This window comes from Nomia melanderi, chromosome 2, assembly GCF_051020985.1.
Source record: "Nomia melanderi isolate GNS246 chromosome 2, iyNomMela1, whole genome shotgun sequence".
In the NCBI taxonomy this organism is placed as follows: Eukaryota; Metazoa; Arthropoda; class Insecta; order Hymenoptera; family Halictidae; genus Nomia; species Nomia melanderi.
Window position 1 is genome coordinate 9,321,018 of NC_135000.1, and position 18,078 is coordinate 9,339,095.

An 18,078-nucleotide genomic window follows, 5' to 3' on the forward strand; every position below is an offset into this window, starting at 1 on the left:
CCTTTCACTCCTTTCCACGCACTCACGCACAAACACGCTCAAACAGCCGCAAACACGCCCTCGATTTCTCGCCGACACTCCCAGCCCCCTGGAGGCGTTTCCTCGAACCAACCGGGAACGAAACGCAATGACCCGTGCGTCGTCCCCTCCCCGTTTGGCTCTCGTCACTCGAGCACCGAGTCCTCTAACATGATTTATTCTTCTTTATGTATATATATATTTATATATATATATTTTTTAATATTGTTATGTATAAAGTGTGTTTCGCTTCCGCACGACTACAAACGACGACGACGACGACGACGACGACGACAAAGACAAATCGCTACGTACGTTTCGCCGAATAGTTTCCCCCGTCGTGTCCTCGCAGTGTTCAAATATACTTACAATAGAAATATATTAAAATTGCAAAGTTTCGCGGACCCGGCCGGTCCGCGCGCCTCCCGATTCCCTTATATACGTATGTATCATCGGTATATCACTTATCGTGGCGTAGACCCGCCAACGTAAACCCGAACGAGCCTCCCTCCCTGCCCCCTCCAGCTTCTCGACTCGTGTGCTGCCTGTGTAGAATGCGTGTGAGTGTCTGCGTTTCTCTTCTCTCCCGGCGATCTCCTCTCTTTCGACCTCTCTCTCTCGAAACGAATCGTCGAAAAAGTACCTATCTTCGAATGGTTCGAATCTCAGCGGCTACCGAACCTCGTTACTCGCCGTTTACGGATGTAGAACTGTTTAGAACGGTAAACCGTCGGCTCATCGAGAGAGCAGTCTCGGCGATCGGCTCGCAGGAATCATTTCGTTCCGAAGAGAATTCCAGGAGGATCTATCGGCGATCATCGAATCTCTCCTCTTCGTTCAGCGTCTCCTTCGTCGATCGGGAAGACTTATTTCCCTCTTTATTTCTCTCGTATCCCGTTTCTCCTCTCGAGTGATCTTCGTTTCTGGCTGCGCGTTTGTCTCTAAGTCTCTCTTCGTTCTTCTTATCTTTTCTGTTTCTTTCTTTCATTTTTTTTTAGATAGGGCAGTGTTGTGGACGGTTACGGAATCAATGTCCGTAATCCCAAAAAACGTTTCCTACAAGTATACATACTATTTAATAAGTACATACTTCAACAACCGTCTTTAGAGCTAAGTTTATAAGGTATCGTACGATTTTCTCATATTATTATTTTTTTTCCTCGTTTTTCCGGCCCCGCCTCGATGCGTCCCGTCCTCGCGTTTCGTTTTATTATGAAAACATTTTGAAAAAAATCACGTTTCGCTGCTCCGCGCGATTCCCTCTACCTCTCCTCGCCTACCCAATCGAAACGATCCCGCGAAATCCATCGAACCCCCCTCTCTCTCTCTCTCTCTTTCTCTCACTCTTACTCTCACTCTCTCTTACTCTCTCTCTCTCTTACTCTCACTCTCTCTCTTTCACCCCCGCAGCTCGAGTACGTACTAGATTTGTAATAATAACCATTAATAGGTGTATAATCTATCTATCTACCTAACTATCTATCTATCTACCTAACTATCTACCTATCTATCTATCTATCTATCTATCTATCTATCTAGCGAAACAGCATCATATTAAAGTCTATCCTCCTCCTCCTCCTCGTTATCCTCGTTATTCTCCTCGGACTCCTCCTTGTAGCCGGGATGCTCGGAGATCGCGTAGTAGTTCCCGTTGTAGATGACGCCGAGCTCCCTCAGCACGTCCCCCTTGATGATCGCCTTGATCGTCCAGTTGTAACACTCCTCGCTCTCGCTCTCGCGGTCCAACCGCTCCACGTCGACGATCTTCGAGCTGAGCCGTTCCAGTATGATACCGATGTCCTTGATGCTTAAGTGTTTCTGGTCTACGGTGAGCTGATCGATGAGCAGTAAAAACTTCTCCGAGGTGACGATCTCGTCTTCCATGATCGTGTTCTCGGTCTCCGACTCGGAGCTGTCGTGCTCCTGATGATGATGGTTGTGATGATGTCTCATGTGGAATCCCGCCGTGGACGAGTTCCCGGCCAGTCGGGACCCTCCCGAGTCGTCGTCCGCGGTGTCGCAGAAACGCACGTGGCCTTTGACCAGGCCGGGTCGCCTGGTGCCGTCCGACAAAGAAGACGGAGGCTGCGGCGACGGTGTCTGCGTTTGCGTCTGCTGCTGTTGCTGCTGCTGCTGCTGCTGGTGAGGATGATGGTGCTGCTGCTGCTGCTGGTACTGCTGATGTTGGGCGTCCTGGATCGGCGAGGTGGCCACCGATTTGTGCACCGCGATCCGGCGGCCCTCCTCGTGCAGGGCGCAGCAATGGAAGTCGCACTCGCCGCTCGCCCCGCTGTCCGCGCCGTTCACCGGGCTACCGTTCCTCACCACCGGCTGGTGGATGTGATTCGAACACTCGGGCGTGTGGATATGGATGGTGGTGCTGTCGAACGAGTTCGTGCCCTGCTTCACCAGGCGGCCGGGCATCCCGTGCGGCTGCTGCTGCGGCTGCTGCTGCTGCTGCTGTCACCGCGACAATTTTAAACGGTGCGCCATCTTGTCGGGCGCTACAACGAGGCTCCCGGGTCGGGCGGTCCGTCCGTCCGTGTCCCGTTCGTACCGCGCGCCGCTTCTCGGTCAGCAGCCGGTCCGGACCGATCTCGACCCGGGAACCTCGCCGGCGATACGGAATTATCTCGCGCGCGGTCGCCGGTGTTATTATTGCCGGGAGGAAAGAGAGCCAGGGATTTGTTTTTTAGCGTACCATGTCGTCATGATTTATCACAGTAATTTGGGGGCTGGCGTAGCGGCTGGGGCCGAGCTCGCCGGATAGGTGTCCCGGCTTCGCGCCGTAGTTCAGCTTGTCCAGGCTCGTCTGGATCACCAGCGACGGCCGCTGCGCGCCACTCAGGTCGGCCTTCTTGGTGGGCGAGTACTTCGAGCTGCCGGCGTCAGGACCCTTCTGCTGCTGCTGCACCTGCGACGACGCGGAGGAACGCTGGTCCCAGTGCAGCACCACGGTGACCCGCCCCTTATTGTCCATGATCTTCCACGACGGCGTCTCATCGTGCAGCTCCAGGGCGTGGATCGTCTCGCAGACTATTTTCGGGATCGCTGAAATCGCTGAAACCGGTAAGCGTCCGCGTCAGTTACTTTGTCTATTGTCATTCGAACACGTGCCGCGTGAGACCGATGCGGCTAGGGTATGTTTTCATTAAATGAGAGAAAATAGATGATTCGTCGTTGACGGAATTAGTAGCGTTTCGAGCTTTAACATCTTGCTTTACTATATCGTGTCAGACACAAGGTGAAGATTTAAGTTTAAATGAAACATTGTTCTCGTTAGCAATTTGTATGGTTTATGCTAAATCTTGACATAGAAAGAGTCATCAAGAGTCATAGTTTTCTTTTACATTATTAACTGTTATTTCAACACTAGAGCTACCGAGCTGAATCGATTTTTGAACGTTTTTTATAGAAACGTTTTTTATAGAAATTAAGGTATCAATTATTATATTATATTTCATTTTTATATATTATATAATATATCATATATTATATTTCAATATGCGATAGAAATATATTATATTTCAATATGTGATAGAAATATACTATATTTCAATTTGTATATCAGTAAATTTTAGTCATTTCTTGACGAAGCATTTATATTCAATTCATGAAAGAATAAATGAGAAACGAGTAATTTTGACTCATCTAGTACTTCCAGCGTCAACAAACGATACTAATCCTTTCAAACAATAAATTTAGTTTCCCAGATGAATCATTCTTCGTTTCAGCTTCTCGTTGGAATATATTATACCTGCGTTTCTATTTCACAAGCATACGCATCATTTCATTTCATCGCCAGATTTTCAACGTTAAACTCACTTGAACCGGTTAACCGGTATAACAGATCGAATACGTGATCGGTTAACGGAACACAGGGCAGGACACGCGCCATCAAAATTCCAGCGCGCGCGAACGCCTATCAATTTTTCCGTGGCGCAACCCGTGCCCGCTGAATAAATCGTTATCTGATCGCCCCCTCGAACGAATCCGCACTTTTGTCTTATTGTACTTATGAATCGATACCGGCTTCTATTCACGGATGACTCGCGAGCAAGCACGACGCCTCTATTATCGCGACGCGCCGCGAGTATTAGACCGATGCGCGATACCCGATATCCTTTTTTCCCCCCGTCGATGGCTGCTACTTCCGGGACAGAACAAATTCCGTTTGGTCAAGTTGGTCCACTACGGAATCGTGTTAGATATTGTGTGTCCAACGACATACTCGAAGATCATGACGATCGGAGAGAACGAAACCGATCAATGACTTGATCCTCGATTTCTACGATTAACAAGTGCTACGAAAATCTTGTACAGTTATCCTTTTTAGCAAAGAAAAGTAGCAACAATTGTTCACTATCTGGCGTTACAATCTTTGTGTTACACTATCAACTTCGTTACGTTATTAAACATTTTGATTCCTCATCGATTATCTCGCGTGTCACGATTCAGTTGATTGATGTTCAGTTGATTTTGATTTTCTGAAATTCAGTTGACGGTTGATCACGATTCACGATCACAGTTTTCAAGTAATTCAAACGCGTCAATGACTGACATGGTACTTAACGTATTAAAGTACGTTCTTCAGTTTTAACACTAAAATTACCGAGCTAAGTCGACTCTATTCAAATTTCACGGTTAAAAACAATCGACTGCCAATTACTCCTAACAATCCACCAATGACTGACATGACATTTAACGTGTTAACGCGACACTTCCGAAGTTAATCGCGTCGCGAACGTTGTCTTCCAAAGGAGCTATCGCAACCCTTCCTCGAGGCGAAACAACGAGAGAGCTCGAAGGGAATCGAATCCGGCCACAAAAGCCGTTCGAATATTCGATTAGCCTTTCGACTCGTCGAAACAGCCTATTTGCCTACTCCCAACCCTCCCCTTTCCATTACGCGTGCGAATCCTTCTATTTTCGCTCGGATTTCTGGGCCAATCCTATCGGAAACCAGCTGTGGAAGCTAACCCGTTTCTCCGCGAGCGAACCGACTGTTTTTCCTTACCGATCGCGTTCTGTTTTCCTCGACGACGTGTCTTTCGTTCGAGAAACTTGTTCTTAGCTCATCGACCGCGGTAGATTTGCTTTCAACCCTTTGCGGACGAAGATTGATATTTTTTGATAAATTATACTGATTAGATGTTCTATGCTTAATACAAAGTAGAATTGTTACATCGAATTCCTTATTCTTTGATTATGTTGCAAATTTCGGGTTGATTGATGTTTCGATTGATGCAATTGCTAGTTCTACATTAATGTGACGTTTCAGATTAGATTAGATTAGTATAACAGAAATCCAAAGCAAAATTACTAAATCGAATTCCCTACTCTTTGCTATATGTTACAAATTTCGGGTTGTTTGATGTTTCGATTGTTTAAATTGCTAGTCCTACATTAACGTAACGTTTCAGATATATACAACAGAAATCCAAAGTAAAATTACAAAATCGAATTCCTTATTCTTCTTCGCAAGTTACAAATTTCGGTTTGATCGATTTTTCAAAATATATCAATACAATCTAGCTGAAATTTCGCCGGCGTACAAAATGCGTTAACCCTTTAAAGTTCAAAGGTGACTCAAAGTCACATGTATATATTATATTATTTCTAGCGAAAAACTTTCGAGTGGAAAGGGTTCAAATCCCAGAAAAACTTTTGCAAACGCAATACGAAGAAATCGAAAAATTTAAGTGAAAAGTTCAAAGGTGACTCAAAGTCACATATTACATATATTGTATTATTTCCAGTGGAAAACTGTCGAGTGCAAAGGGTTAACTGAGCGTTGGAACGACGTGGATAAGTACCGGCGCGTATGATATCGACACCAGTCGGGCACCAACGTTCACCATGCCTCAGCAACAGCAGGATCGTGTTGTTCGCTAGTGTCTTGAAGTACTCGCCGTCTTCGACCTGCGTCCCGTCGGACTCGAGCACCAGCGACACGTTCTCGTTCTGCGGGACACCCAGTTTCTCCTTGCCTAGCAGTCGTAACACCGGGATTAGATCGTGGAACGGTTTTTCGCCGCGCGAGGTACGTAGAAGAAACATCATCAATTACCCCTGTGTATCAGCTCCTCGAAGTTACTGACGACCAGCCCCTTCCTAACGTTGCGCCAGCTGTCCCATATCTTGAAAGGTCTCTTGCTCCGTAACTCCTGCACAGACATCAACTGTTGTCAATCGTTATTAGTTGAAGTTGTTAATTCGGTCCGTTGTTACGTATAATCGAAGCGTTCTACGAGATCATGCGGGACAGTGGAAACGATCGCGTCGGGACAGCTGGGAATGTTTCGGTTTGTTTGAGGGACAACCTGGAATTCACGTAGGGGACAGGCAAGAAATATCTCAACAAACAAACTGGAATTCATGTATGGGACAGATAGGAAATATCTCAACGAATTCATTCAAGGAACAACCAGGAATTCAAGTAGGGGACAGCGAGGGAAGATTTCAATGGGTTAATTCGAGGAACAAATCGGAATTCACTTATGGGACAGATAGGAAGTATTTCAATTTGTTCAACGAACAAACAGGAATTTACCTACGGGACAAGCAGGATATATCTCAACGAACAAACTGGAATTTACTTATGGGACAAGCAGGAAATACCAACGAATTTGTTGAAGGAAAACACTGGAATTCACTCACGGGACAGGCAGGAAATATCAACGAATTTATTGAAGGAAAACACTGTAATTCACACATGGGACAGACAGGAAATATCTCAACAAATTCATTCAAAGAACAAACTGGAATTCACGTATGGGACAGGCAGGATATACCTCAACGAACAAACTGGAATTCAGTTACGGGACAGATAGGAAATATCTCAACGAATTCATTCAAGGAACAAACTAGAATTCACTTACGGGACGGGTAGAAGACATTTCAACGAATTTATTGAAGGAAAACACTGGAATTCACACATGGGACAGACAGAAAATATCTCAACGAGTTCATTCAAGAAACAAACTGGAATTCACGTACGGGACAGTTGGGAAATACTTCAATTTGCTCAACGAACAAACAGGAATTCACGTAGGGGACAGACAGGGAACATCCCAACGAGCAAACTGGAATTCACGTACGGGACAGGCGGGGAACATCTCAACGAATGTATTGAAGGGACAAACTGGAATCCACTTACGGGACAGATAGGAAATATTTCAACGAATTCATTCAAGAAACAAACAGGAATTCACGTACGGGACAGGCAGGGAATATCCCAACGAGCAAACAGGAATTCACGTACAGGACAGGCATAAAATATCTCAAGTTGATCCACCGAACAAATTTGAATTCACACATGGTACAGATAGGAAATATCTCAACGAATTCATTCAAGAAACAAACTGGAATTCACGTACGGGAGAGACAGGGAACATCTGAACGAACGTATCGAAGGGACAAACTGGACTTCACGTACGGGATCCTCGCTCGAAATACTTAGTACGTGTTCGGTAATGTCTCGCGGGTCGCGTTGCTCGGATCCTTCCACGACCGGTTCCCCGAATCCGCATCCCTCGCGAAATTCCATAAGGCAACGGAGCTGGCAAACACCGGGCAGCCCGCAGAAGAGGAGTCTATCAATGAGACAGGTCGAAACGAGGCGTAATTGCGTGTAAAGAAACCGTAAAACTGTCGAGCCACTGGCGTCGCAGCCGCCGCCGCCGCCGCGTTGGAGAATGCTTATCGCCTAGATGTTAAGCGAACCGGAGTGTCTGCGCGCCGGGTCAACAGGCAAGTAATTTACCCCAGCGCGTTTTATATATGCGATAACCAAGTAGAACGTACTATAAACAAAGGCGCCCGCCGCCCCTGGGGAGAGAATTATTATCGAATACCCATACATCCTTGCGCCAGTTTGTGTTGTCGCTCTTTTTTTCCTCTCCCTTTTTCTCAAACGCGGCTATTTTCCGCGACAACCGCGCGCGAATGACGTCAAGGAAGGGTTGCCGGGTCTCGAGAGGATTCCCGTTAGCCGTTCCGAGAGGCGCGGCCGGGTCTCGAATGTCTCCAGGAAACTGGAGCAGGACGAAAACCGGTGTCCCGAGTCGGTCAACGAGGAACCCAAAGATTCTTCCATCCTCTACGAAATCGACGATCCTCGCGAGAGGGGAACGTCCCTGAAAGGAACTCTGTCCGGAGGCGTGAAACGCGTCGGACGTTCAAGGGGAACCGAGGGCGGCGATCGGTCGATTATCGAGGTTAACGGGTCCGGCACGCGAGTACAAACGCGTCGCGGAACAGAAGAAGAGTATCGTGTTTGGGTTGTCCCTAGTTTTCAACAGGGAGGCGCACGGCGGGCAGGGCGCAGACGCGGGCGCAACTTATGGTCGAAAACACTGACCTGATTCAATCATTTTCAGGTAACCGATCGGGGAAAGGACGAGGAACGAGTAGCCGAGGAACCGGACGATCTCCGAGCAGGTTCGACGAAAACGCCGACGAACGACCCGAAGAACCACGGAGGATCGGTGTCCGGTTGGTCCTCGAGCGCACGTCCTTTGGAACGCTTGGTAAACAACGCTGGACCGTCCGGGGATGGGAATCGGGGTCAACCCGATCGGAGCATAACCTAAAAGGTAGCTAAACCGCTGGACACTGGGGAACTGATCAGGAGAGAGGATCATCGTCGAGAGGATCGGAGTGTCTTAGAACGCGACGATCGTCTTCGACGATATGCGGCGGAAACTAGGCGAAACCTCGAGCAGATGCGCGTTGGCCGCGTGTCGGGGCATCCGCAGCGGATGCGTAACTCCGACGGAGAGATGCACCAGCGAAGAGGACCGCTCGGGATCGGAAAGCGAGCCGTCGGACGAATTTTGGGAGGGTCGCCGGCGGGAGGACGATGATGATGATGATGATGATGATGATGATGGTGATGATGATGGTGATGATGATCTCAGAGACGTGCGAGAAGAGATGATGCTTAAGAGATCACGGAGGAGAGACAGTTATACGGGTCAGGGCTCGCAGGGTCGCGGGTTATTTTTTTTTTTGTTCTAGTTCGCGAGTAAAGCAAAGAATTTAGCGTACCTCTCTTGCCATTACGTCATATCCCTGCAGATAAGGGACCGTCCCAGCAAGCACTTATTCAAAAGGAACGAGCAAAGAAGCTGCACGTCGCATTATCGCGGCGACGGAATGCTCTCGTGCACTACTGTCCGCCCAGCCTTTGCTCGGTCTCTCTCGGGCTCTCTCGGGCTCTCTCGCCCCCTGTGGCTCTCTGTCCTCCACCCTGTCTCTTTCCCCGTCCCTCTGTCTCTCCCTCTCTCCCTCTATCTCTCTCTCTCTCTCTCTCTCTCTCTCTCTCTCTCTATCTATCTATCTCTCTCTCTCTCTTTCACGTCTCGCTTCCTCTCCCGTCTCGCAATTCCTTGATCCACCGAAGGAAAAAACACTGTTAATGTCAGTCGACCGTGTCTTTGACTATCCTTGAGCTCGACGGAGGGTGGGTTCTCTCGATGGTCTAGCCTTCGTCGTTCTACCTCTCTCTCAGCCTCTTCCCCTCCGTCATCTGGCTTCTATATTCCTCGTTTTATCTCTTTGCTCTCTCCGTTCGTTTCTAGAATCTATCTTCTCCGGAGCCCGTCTGTCGCACCTCTCCCTTTCCCGGACCGTGATTATCACCACACCGTGTGCCGTCCCGTGGATACGTCCCCGACCGACAACGACACCACCACCGAGGAGCCTAAGCAGAGAGACGCATCCGCGCGATCAACGCGCGGGTCGAAGAACGCGAGCCACTGCCTTCTCGCGGGAACACCTCATTCTAGCCCCGAGCCTCGCCGTACAATTACTCGATATCTAAGATTTCACTAGCGCATATGGGGGCAAATTGTAACAGTGGCTTCCTCCCAGCGGTTACTGCGGCGACTCCTAGTTTTAGATCGATTCTCTCTCGGTGTACGTACAGGCACCCTCTCTCTCTCTAGCTGTCTGTCTCTCTCGCTCGCTCTCTAGCTAGCTAGCTATCTATCTATCCCCCTCTCTCTTTCTCTATATCTCTCTATCTCTCTTACTCTCTCTCTCTTTCTCTCTCTCTCTCTACCTCTCTCTCCTTCTCTCTCTCGCTTTCCGTTATCGCTACTGCCGCGCCGCGCCTCCTCCACCGCCTCCTTCTCCCCCACGAGTTTCACCCGCAACACACAACCTCGCCCCACAACCGCCTCTCTCTTCCGACTGACGACCACTGCCGCCTCCGATGTAGCACCCGCGGATCTCTTCCAGCCACCCTGCTTCTCGTCCCTGCGTACGATTATGCGTATAGTGCTGCTACTGATGCTCGGCGCCTTTAACCTCCGAGCCATGCAACCTGCCTTGCACCGGTGTTGTTCGCCGGTGCGGTCGCTCTTATCGACGGAGGGTTATCCTGTAGGGTTGCATGTTTAGAACTACCGAGCATTGAATGTGATTAATATGTAATCCGTGTAAAAATTGTAATAGATTATCACGTTAAGCGCCACGAAAGTCTTAAGCGTTTTCCCATAGAGTTTGTCTTTTGTAGCAAAGAAAAGTAGGAATACTTATGAATTGTTTGGCGTTGCAACGGTTGCGTTACACTATTATCAACTTAGTTGCCTTATTAAACATTTTTATTTCACATCGATTGTCTTGTATGTTACGATTGTTTTTTAGTCATTTAGAAGCGTCAGTCACCAGTGGCTGACATGGCGCTTAACGTGTTATTGTCACTTTTTTTAGATGTTCATTATAGTATTCGAATGTATTTATTTTCAAGATCATTTCTATTATTGAATCCTAAGATATTAGTAATTGCGAGAAAGATCAAAACCAGTCATTTTGACTGGTACGGTAGTTCTAGTGTTAAATTGTCTGCAGAAACTGAAATGGTGTAATCATTGAGGCTTCTGTTGGTTTACAATTCAGTTTCTGTATTGATAAATTAGTTTCTGTGGTACTTTGTCAGGGAAGCATGTTATCTGTTGAATAATTAGGAAAAATGTGGACAGTCGGTAGTTCTAATGTTAGCACATTGTATGATATATTTTGAAACAACAATCAAGAGATTTGTGACTTGAAAAGAATTTTTATTTTGGATTCTGTTATACATATCTGAAACGTTACATTAACGTAGGACTAGCGATTAGACGATAGACTAAAAATCCCGCATTATCGCCGGGCCGGCGCACAATGTCAACACGTCCGTTACCAGTGTCATGTTGATGACAATCGACGTTCCATGTCCTGTGCAAAGAAAAGGAAATTACATTTAGTGTTCGTATCTTGCAACCAATGGCACAATGAGAAGGTTAAAAATATTTGTATTTTGTAAAGACATGTTTTATTTAATTAAATATTGTAATCACGGCTATTGACTGGTAACGAATGTGTCAAGGTACCATCAGTCTTCTGTTACCAGTCGTTGGGAACTGAAGGTTTCATGTGTACAATGCTTTTGGTTCTAGGAAGGAAAGGGATGAATGGAAAATTGCAAGAATCTTGATTAAAGCTTCTGTGATGGAGACTGAACGTCCACCAGGTACAAGGGAACCGAGCAGGTGCGTTCAGACCCCTTTCCATTGGCCCCTGTTGCCCTGACAACTGCGAATCCAATGATAAACAACAGTCAGCGTCCCCAGGCATGTTTCATCAAGCATTCAGTCGCGACAAAGGAAATGATCAACATCTGTCATCCGAAGATCATCGGGAAACCACCTGCCAAGGAAACCTACTCGGCCAAACGCCTAGACAGGAAGGATGTCCTGGAAGAAAATGACAAAATGGAAACGCGGAGAACGGATCACAACCGTAACGTCATTGAGTCGGGTGTATCCTTCGAGCAACTCTGCGAAATGATCAGTGGCATCGAGGAGAGTATCACTAATGATGGACTGCAGGTTTGGAATCATTCAACGCTTCAGCTTCTGGGAACGAGGACTTTAGCACGTTCACAAAATGACATTGTCATGAATTTAATTTTTTTAAATCATACACTTTAATCCTTGGAGTGCATTTGCAATTTTTCTATTTTTGAGGGTCATTACAATTTTTAGTTTCTGTGAACGTGTTGACCCCAAGAGGAATTTGTAGGTTACAGTGAACTCCAGGTAGGGAAAGTGTTAAAAAGATTGTCCTGTTTCTAGCTGGAGCCGGAGAAAGACGCCTCTGGGCTGAGAGGATCCACCGGAACCACCTGCGAGGATATAATGTCCTTTTTGGCGAAGCTCGAAGAAGGTAGCTGAGTGACGCGTGATATTTAACGTCTTCTTTCGATCTTTTCGTTTCGACCATCGCTCGGTTGTACACCGTAGGTACTCTGGACGAAACGAAGGCGATACCGGAAGTGGACACCGAAATGCTTCAGCAGATATTCGACAAATCACGGCCGTTCGGTTGTGGCGATTGCAATAGGTAAATAATTGTTTGATGATTGTTGTTTCTTTGGTGAACGAGGAACTGTCTGCTCATCGTTGCCAGGTTCTCAGGTTAACAATGGCCCCAGTGAAAGTCAGCAATCCCATGTTTGAGGAGGATCTGTCCACTGCTCGGTTGCAGCTTGAGGAGCTAAACGCAACAATTGCACTGTTGAAGGAGCAGCTGAAGTCTGAGAGGAAGCTTGTCTGCGAGAAGCTTGATTCTCAGAGGAAAAGTGGCATGGCGAAGCTGCAGGCACAGGAGGAGAAATACAAGGCTATTGTGAAGAGGCATCAGAAGTTTATAGAACAATTGATTGCGGAGAAGACTGAGTTGACAGAGAAGTGCAACTGCCTGGCGCAGAGAGTGAAGTGCATTGAAGGCAGAATGCAGCGGGACTTGAGGGCAGCAGCTGATAGACATACGGTGGAGCTGCAGAGGGCCAAGGAACATTATGCTGCTGCTGAGAAGATCAAGAGGGAGAGGTGGATTGAAGCCAGAACCACGAAGATCAAGGTTTCTTCTTTGATTTCTTCTTACTTTTTGATGTTCATCGAGGAACAAGTTGAAAGCTTCTGTTGTAATCATGCTGGGTCCTATGTGGCTTAAGGAGATGACCGTGAAGGGACTAGAGCCAGAATTGAGGAAGATGATGGAGCAACACTCAGAGGAGATCCAGAACCTGAGGAACCTTCACATGAAGGAATTGCAGGACACAGAGTTGAGGGTGATTCGCAGGTCCAACCAGCAATTGGAACAGCTGCGATTGGAATTGACAAGCAGTCATGAGAGGATGGTGGCGAACGAGAAGAGTATCTTGTGGGCTAGGTACAAAACTAATTCTAGCAGATTCTCTAGGAAAGAACGAGGAGAACGAGTCGTTTTCATTTTAATTTATCTTTCAGGTACAAGGAGAAACTGGACGAGCAAGAGAGTCGGTTCAAAGATCAGCAGCTGAAGCTGATGGAAGAGCTGCAAGCGGAGCGAGAAAGGTTCACCAAGGAACAAGCTAGACTGGTTGCTGAGAATGAAACCAAGTTCCATAGGTTGCATCAGCAGTGTCAGGTAATTTGTTTGATCAATTATTTATTGAAATCTGGTAAGACTACAGGGAATATTTCAGGAAGAGGCGCAGGCCCTGAAACAACAGTACATAAACGAGAAGAAGGCTCTGGAGGAGTCTTTGAAGGCAGAATGGGAGGCTTGGATGGCTGACTATAAGAAGCAGCAATCATTGAAGATGGAGAGAGCCGAGTGTGTCATTAGGGACGAATGCAATAGGGAAAGGGATAGACAGATAGAGCTGGCTATTCAGCGTCTCGAGAAGGACTCCCGGGAGGCGAAACTGAGTCTTCAGGAACATCTTGATTGCAAGCTCAGGTGAAGTCGAATGAATTCTAGATCCGGAATGGACCTCTGATGATTTCAATTTCAGGTCTTTGCAAGAGAGGTTCAACACAGATGTGCAAACCGCGGTCGACAAGGAACAGCTGTGCAGGGTTCAGATGACGCAGTGCAAGGATAAGCTGGAGAGGACGGAGACTAGATTGCAGAAAATAGAGGAAAGGCTGCAAGAGTGTACAAACGAGTTGAACAGCGCGAACGAGGTAGCCATTTTTCAGTGAATTATTGTGTTATTCTTAATGAAGAGTATTAGGGATTGTTGGAGATAAATGGAATTGTACTTAGGTGGCGAGGAAGTTGAGTTTGGAGAGGGACAATGCGAAACAGTTAGCCAGACAGGATATAGAAGGAGAGAAAAGGGAGTTGGAGGAGAAGATCGCATCGCTTTACCAGGAAATCGCTCAGAGCAATGCGAACAGGGACGCTTCGATGGCTCAGCTGCATAGCAGGTTCAGTTTTAATTTAAATGAGTAGAACATCATGTTCGCTATCAGTGTCACATGTTTGTGACGGTCGCAATCCTGTATTTTATATAAAGAAAATGAAATTAATCAGATATAGTTAGTTAAAGTTATAAGCTACTAGTTTAGAGGATTGAATTGAATAAAATATGATCATTATAATTGAGAGAATTGTATAATATATAATATTATAAAATATAATTGAGGATCGCCACTGAAACAAACGATGGTAGCGAACGTGATATTTTCTTATTGCAATCATAACCAGAGTATTTTTTTTTTTTTAGAATTAAATTGATAATGACGCAGAAGATCCTGACGATAAAGAATCTCACTAGAGAACTTGGCAGCGTCAAATCGAAGTGCGAACACTTGGAGAAGCTGTTGGATCAGCAGCGAAAGGAATATATTTTGAGGAGTTTATGAAAGCAACGTTGTTAATTGATGTACGTTTTATTTCATTGTATGCGCTCAGGCTTGTTCAAGTATCATACAGTGTTCTTTAAACAGTTACGCGAATATTTTATACATTCATTTGATATAAAACTAGTTTTTTTAAAATTATTTTTATCGTATGTTCTTGTAATTTATGTATGCACTGTGAAAAATTAATACACTATGTGTGTATATATATTTTTATATGTATATATATAATATATATGTATATATATGTATATACATATATATATATATTTATCTTGGCGGACGGCACTCCGCGTGTTACAGTAAAGAAAAAATGATTTAAATGATTTCGACGGTTTCTATTACATAGGGTAAAATCATCGTAAACGCTTGTTCGCGGAAGTTTCTGGTAAAATTAGACTTTTTTCACAATTTGAACGACGTCCTCGTCACACAGTACATGATCCTTTCCAACTTTCTGAGGCTGATGCTTGACGGAAGAACCCCACACAAGTGCACTAGAAATAACAAAGAAGATCATAAGTGTGACAAATCGTGCGATTTTTATTTAAAACCGTGGAAATGAACTTACTATTTGAATTCTTTTGCAATGGATCTGTGAAGTTTATTGCAAAAATCTTCGACAGTTCTCTTCTCTCTGTTTAGGACTACAGGAGAATTATAGTCAGGTAGCTGACCTTTGGGTTTGGTGTAACTATAATAGAAGAAATTAATTGAATATACAATTTATAAAGCTAACGAATCGAGTACTCACATTCTAACCAGCTGCAAGTAATCCCACATCTTTTCCAGCAGGTCATCAAAGTTCCATTTATGATGAGCAGAAATTGGTACGCAGTGAGGTATTTTATAAATGATATCTAATTCTTCGATACTGATTTGATCTAAACAAATAGAAAGAAGATAATTGTTGTATCGATCCTCTGTTCCTTTTGTAGATAGGTTGTAACAAATCATTACCTATTTTATTGAGCAAATAAATGCAGGGTATATAAACACGATTTCCTTCTATTACATCAATCAAATCGTCCGACGTGGCGTCGTACCTCAAGGTAATATCCCCGTTGTGTATTCTATATTCCGACAGAATGGTTTTGACTGTTTCCAAGTCTAATTCGGATTGCGTGCACTGTCGGAAAACATATTAACTTGAAGTGATGGCATAACATAGCATAGCCTTTTATACTCCCCTAAATCCAATAAAATTACCGTAGTCTGAAAATTGATCCCTCCTTTGTTTTTCTTTCTGAACGTAATATTTGGTGGTTGCTTATTCAATCTCAATCCAAAACCTTCCAATTCGTGTTCGATCAATCTCTTGTGGCCAAGAGGTTTCAGTACATCCAGAACAATAAATATTAAGCTACAAGTTCTAGCAACTGCTATAACTTGTCTTCCACGTCCCTTGCCATCCTTTGCACCTTCGATAATACCAGGAAGATCCAACAGCTAATGCATCATTGAAAGGTAAGTCAATATAATGTCTTTATATGTCTCTCCCCCATATAAGACAAATGATTATACCTGTATCTTTGCACCTTTATATTTTATACAACCCGGGACAGTAGTAAGAGTTGTGAATTCGTACGCTGCAACCTCTGAATATACACCAGCCAGGGTGCTCAACAAAGTAGATTTTCCCACGGATGGAAAGCCTAGCACGTTCATAAATAAATTGGGAATTGTTCTGCTCTAAACATGTTAGACTTTTATACGTACCAACGAATCCTATTCTAGCATCACCAGTTTTGGCCACTTCGAAACCCTGTTCTCCACCACCCCCGCCACCTTTAGGAGTTATTAGTTCTCTTCTCAGTTTAGCAAGTTTCGCCTTCAATATACCTAAGTGACCAGATGTAGCTTTATTCTTTTGGGTTCGGGCCATCTGTTAAAAATCCATTCAGTTAAACAACGTACAAAGAACCACATATTCAGAATATTTTATACAAAAAATAGGGGTTACCTCGGCCTCGATCGAGGCAATCTTTTCCAATATAGTACTCATTTTGCTGCGACGGGGTTCACCAGATTCGTGTTAATTTCTTACTTAATAAACAATTCTCGTTTAAAATCTCTCACGTTCTTCCATCACAAACTTTCGCAAATAAACCAGACCTGGCCGCACACGTGCTCACGAGTCACACGAACGTGTACACGCCACGAGAAGAGCTGAACACATATTTACAAAGCAGCGCAAAACTTAAAGTCAGTTTCCAAAGTGCAGCAATTGTTGCGACACTGCTATTAAATGTTAAATAATACGCCTAATTACAAACACTATGATATAATCAGTTATAATAAACTACTTGCAGTCAGTAACATATAAAAAAACTATTACAAACGTAGATCCAGAACGACGCAATAGGTCTGCAATTTTATCAATTGCAAAACTTCATCAATTATTGTTCCTATAGAATTAGAATATTAATTAGAATTAGGATACTCAATCGTCGTGGGACAGTGCTGCAAATAATTGTTATTAAATAATTCATATAAAATAAAGAACTATCAATAGTATCATAGTAAAATAACTGCCAGTCTATTCGTTATAAATTTCCCTATTCTTGTAATGAGTAAGCCAACGATAGACGATTTTGGTTGCGAGCGACACTATCGCCATCTAGCGGACGGGCGTTTTCGAAGCTTCCCCCTATATCCGCAATGTGTAAGACAAGAGCGGAGATAGTGTGCGACAATGACAGAGATAGTCTCACTCGTGCCACCTCCTTGAAAAAAGCATCTCATCAGTCCCTGGTCCGTACGCGTGAAGCATCAGGATAAAGGAGGTCTCCATGATGGCAATTTCAGTGGCGCCATCTAGCGGTGGAAGCTATGAACTAAACGCAGTGCGATGTGGTGAGAAAGGAAAGAAACCAGCGGGGAATTCATTAATATCATGACTATTACGAATGACTCGTTAATGTTTGCAATTCAGGATCGTAGAATGGACCTTCCTCTATTTTTCTGAGTCACTTATGATTGGATTTTGTGCCGCGTTTATTAATTGTTGATTATTATTCGGGACCATGTTATAGGAGGACTTGGAAATTTTTGATTGGTGAAGAGTGGAGAATTAAGTTTATTGATTGGTAGGCGTAATTGCTGAATATTTAGGGTTGGAGAAATTAGGGTCGATTCTTAGGAATATTTAATAGTGGTATGAAGCGTATTTGAGTTGTAATTAATAAGTTATTAGCGATTATTGGATGGGTTGATTGTGTAAGTCGAGTATGAATGTTAATTGATAGCGATTTTCAGTCTGTTCTCGTATCGATTTGGAATTGTGAATGAAGGTATCGTTACCTTTGTTTCATAAGCTTTAATTTGAGCCGTCGAACGTCGAAATTGGTTCACGGGAAGCTATAGAAAACCTAAGCAA

The 18,078-nt window shown here is 44.8% G+C and overlaps 3 protein-coding genes across 21 annotated transcripts; 1 reads left to right on the forward strand and 2 right to left on the reverse strand.

The window, feature by feature from the left end:
- Nucleotides 1-1,572: 1,572 nt before the first annotated feature.
- On the reverse strand, nt 1,573-10,268 carry Drep2 (DNA fragmentation factor-related protein 2). Of its 6 annotated transcripts, none has more exons than XM_076374458.1 (6): nt 9,070-10,268; nt 7,484-7,613; nt 6,089-6,185; nt 5,835-6,008; nt 2,720-3,078; nt 1,573-2,478 (listed from the first exon to the last, which is right to left on the reverse strand). In XM_076374458.1, the coding sequence occupies exons 2-6, from the start codon at nt 7,565-7,567 to the stop codon at nt 1,573-1,575; spliced, it is 1,620 nt and encodes a 539-aa protein (XP_076230573.1). In that variant the 5' UTR covers nt 7,568-7,613; nt 9,070-10,268. The 6 variants fall into 6 exon arrangements, with proteins under 6 accessions (XP_076230573.1, XP_076230572.1, XP_076230571.1 ...); XM_076374457.1 differs by having other exon boundaries at nt 1,573-2,475; nt 7,457-7,613; XM_076374456.1 differs by having other exon boundaries at nt 7,457-7,613.
- dila (centrosomal protein dilatory) lies at nt 5,919-14,725 on the forward strand. Of its 14 annotated transcripts, none has more exons than XM_076374449.1 (14): nt 5,958-6,061; nt 6,262-7,770; nt 8,400-8,615; nt 11,463-11,555; nt 11,637-11,894; nt 12,141-12,231; nt 12,309-12,408; nt 12,483-12,927; nt 13,022-13,239; nt 13,317-13,476; nt 13,535-13,791; nt 13,847-14,018; nt 14,101-14,264; nt 14,564-14,725. In XM_076374449.1, the coding sequence occupies exons 5-14, from the start codon at nt 11,673-11,675 to the stop codon at nt 14,700-14,702; spliced, it is 1,968 nt and encodes a 655-aa protein (XP_076230564.1). In that variant the 5' UTR covers nt 5,958-6,061; nt 6,262-7,770; nt 8,400-8,615; nt 11,463-11,555; nt 11,637-11,672; the 3' UTR covers nt 14,703-14,725. The 14 variants fall into 14 exon arrangements, with proteins under 14 accessions (XP_076230565.1, XP_076230559.1, XP_076230557.1 ...); XM_076374453.1 differs by having other exon boundaries at nt 11,697-11,894; XM_076374442.1 differs by having other exon boundaries at nt 5,923-6,061; nt 6,440-7,770; nt 11,463-11,894.
- Nucleotides 14,711-17,281, reverse strand: 128up (GTP-binding protein 128up). The gene is made up of 9 exons (XM_031973833.2): nt 17,038-17,281; nt 16,663-16,940; nt 16,419-16,584; nt 16,224-16,354; nt 15,909-16,148; nt 15,660-15,828; nt 15,454-15,583; nt 15,271-15,393; nt 14,711-15,196 (listed from the first exon to the last, which is right to left on the reverse strand). The coding sequence occupies exons 2-9, from the start codon at nt 16,702-16,704 to the stop codon at nt 15,094-15,096; spliced, it is 1,104 nt and encodes a 367-aa protein (XP_031829693.1). The 5' UTR covers nt 16,705-16,940; nt 17,038-17,281; the 3' UTR covers nt 14,711-15,093.
- Between the last annotated feature and the right edge of the window lie 797 nt (nt 17,282-18,078).

Bases quoted from the DNA above. Each gene is read 5' to 3' on its own strand.
- 128up (XM_031973833.2), bottom strand. From the start codon at position 16,704: ATGAGTACTATATTGGAAAAGATTGCCTCGATCGAGGCCGAG. The intron at 15,829-15,908 runs GTAATTTTATTG...GTTTTCCGACAG, and splicing joins GGATCAATTTTCAGACTACG to TGCACGCAATCCGAATTAGA. The intron at 15,394-15,453 runs GTGAGTACTCGA...CTTCTATTATAG, and splicing joins TACTTGCAGCTGGTTAGAAT to TTACACCAAACCCAAAGGTC.
- dila (XM_076374444.1), top strand. From the start codon at position 11,610: ATGATAAACAACAGTCAGCGTCCCCAGGCATGTTTCATCAAGCATTCA. The intron at 12,409-12,482 runs GTAAATAATTGT...CCAGGTTCTCAG, and splicing joins GGTTGTGGCGATTGCAATAG to GTTAACAATGGCCCCAGTGA. The intron at 13,792-13,846 runs GTGAAGTCGAAT...TTTCAATTTCAG, and splicing joins CATCTTGATTGCAAGCTCAG to GTCTTTGCAAGAGAGGTTCA.
- Drep2 (XM_076374456.1), bottom strand. From the start codon at position 7,567: ATGGAATTTCGCGAGGGATGCGGATTCGGGGAACCGGTCGTGGAAGGA. The intron at 6,186-7,456 runs GTACGTGAAGTC...ATGTCTGTGCAG, and splicing joins GTATTTCGAGCGAGGATCCC to GAGTTACGGAGCAAGAGACC. The intron at 3,079-5,834 runs GTACTTATCCAC...TACCGGTTTCAG, and splicing joins TGTCGATATCATACGCGCCG to CGATTTCAGCGATCCCGAAA.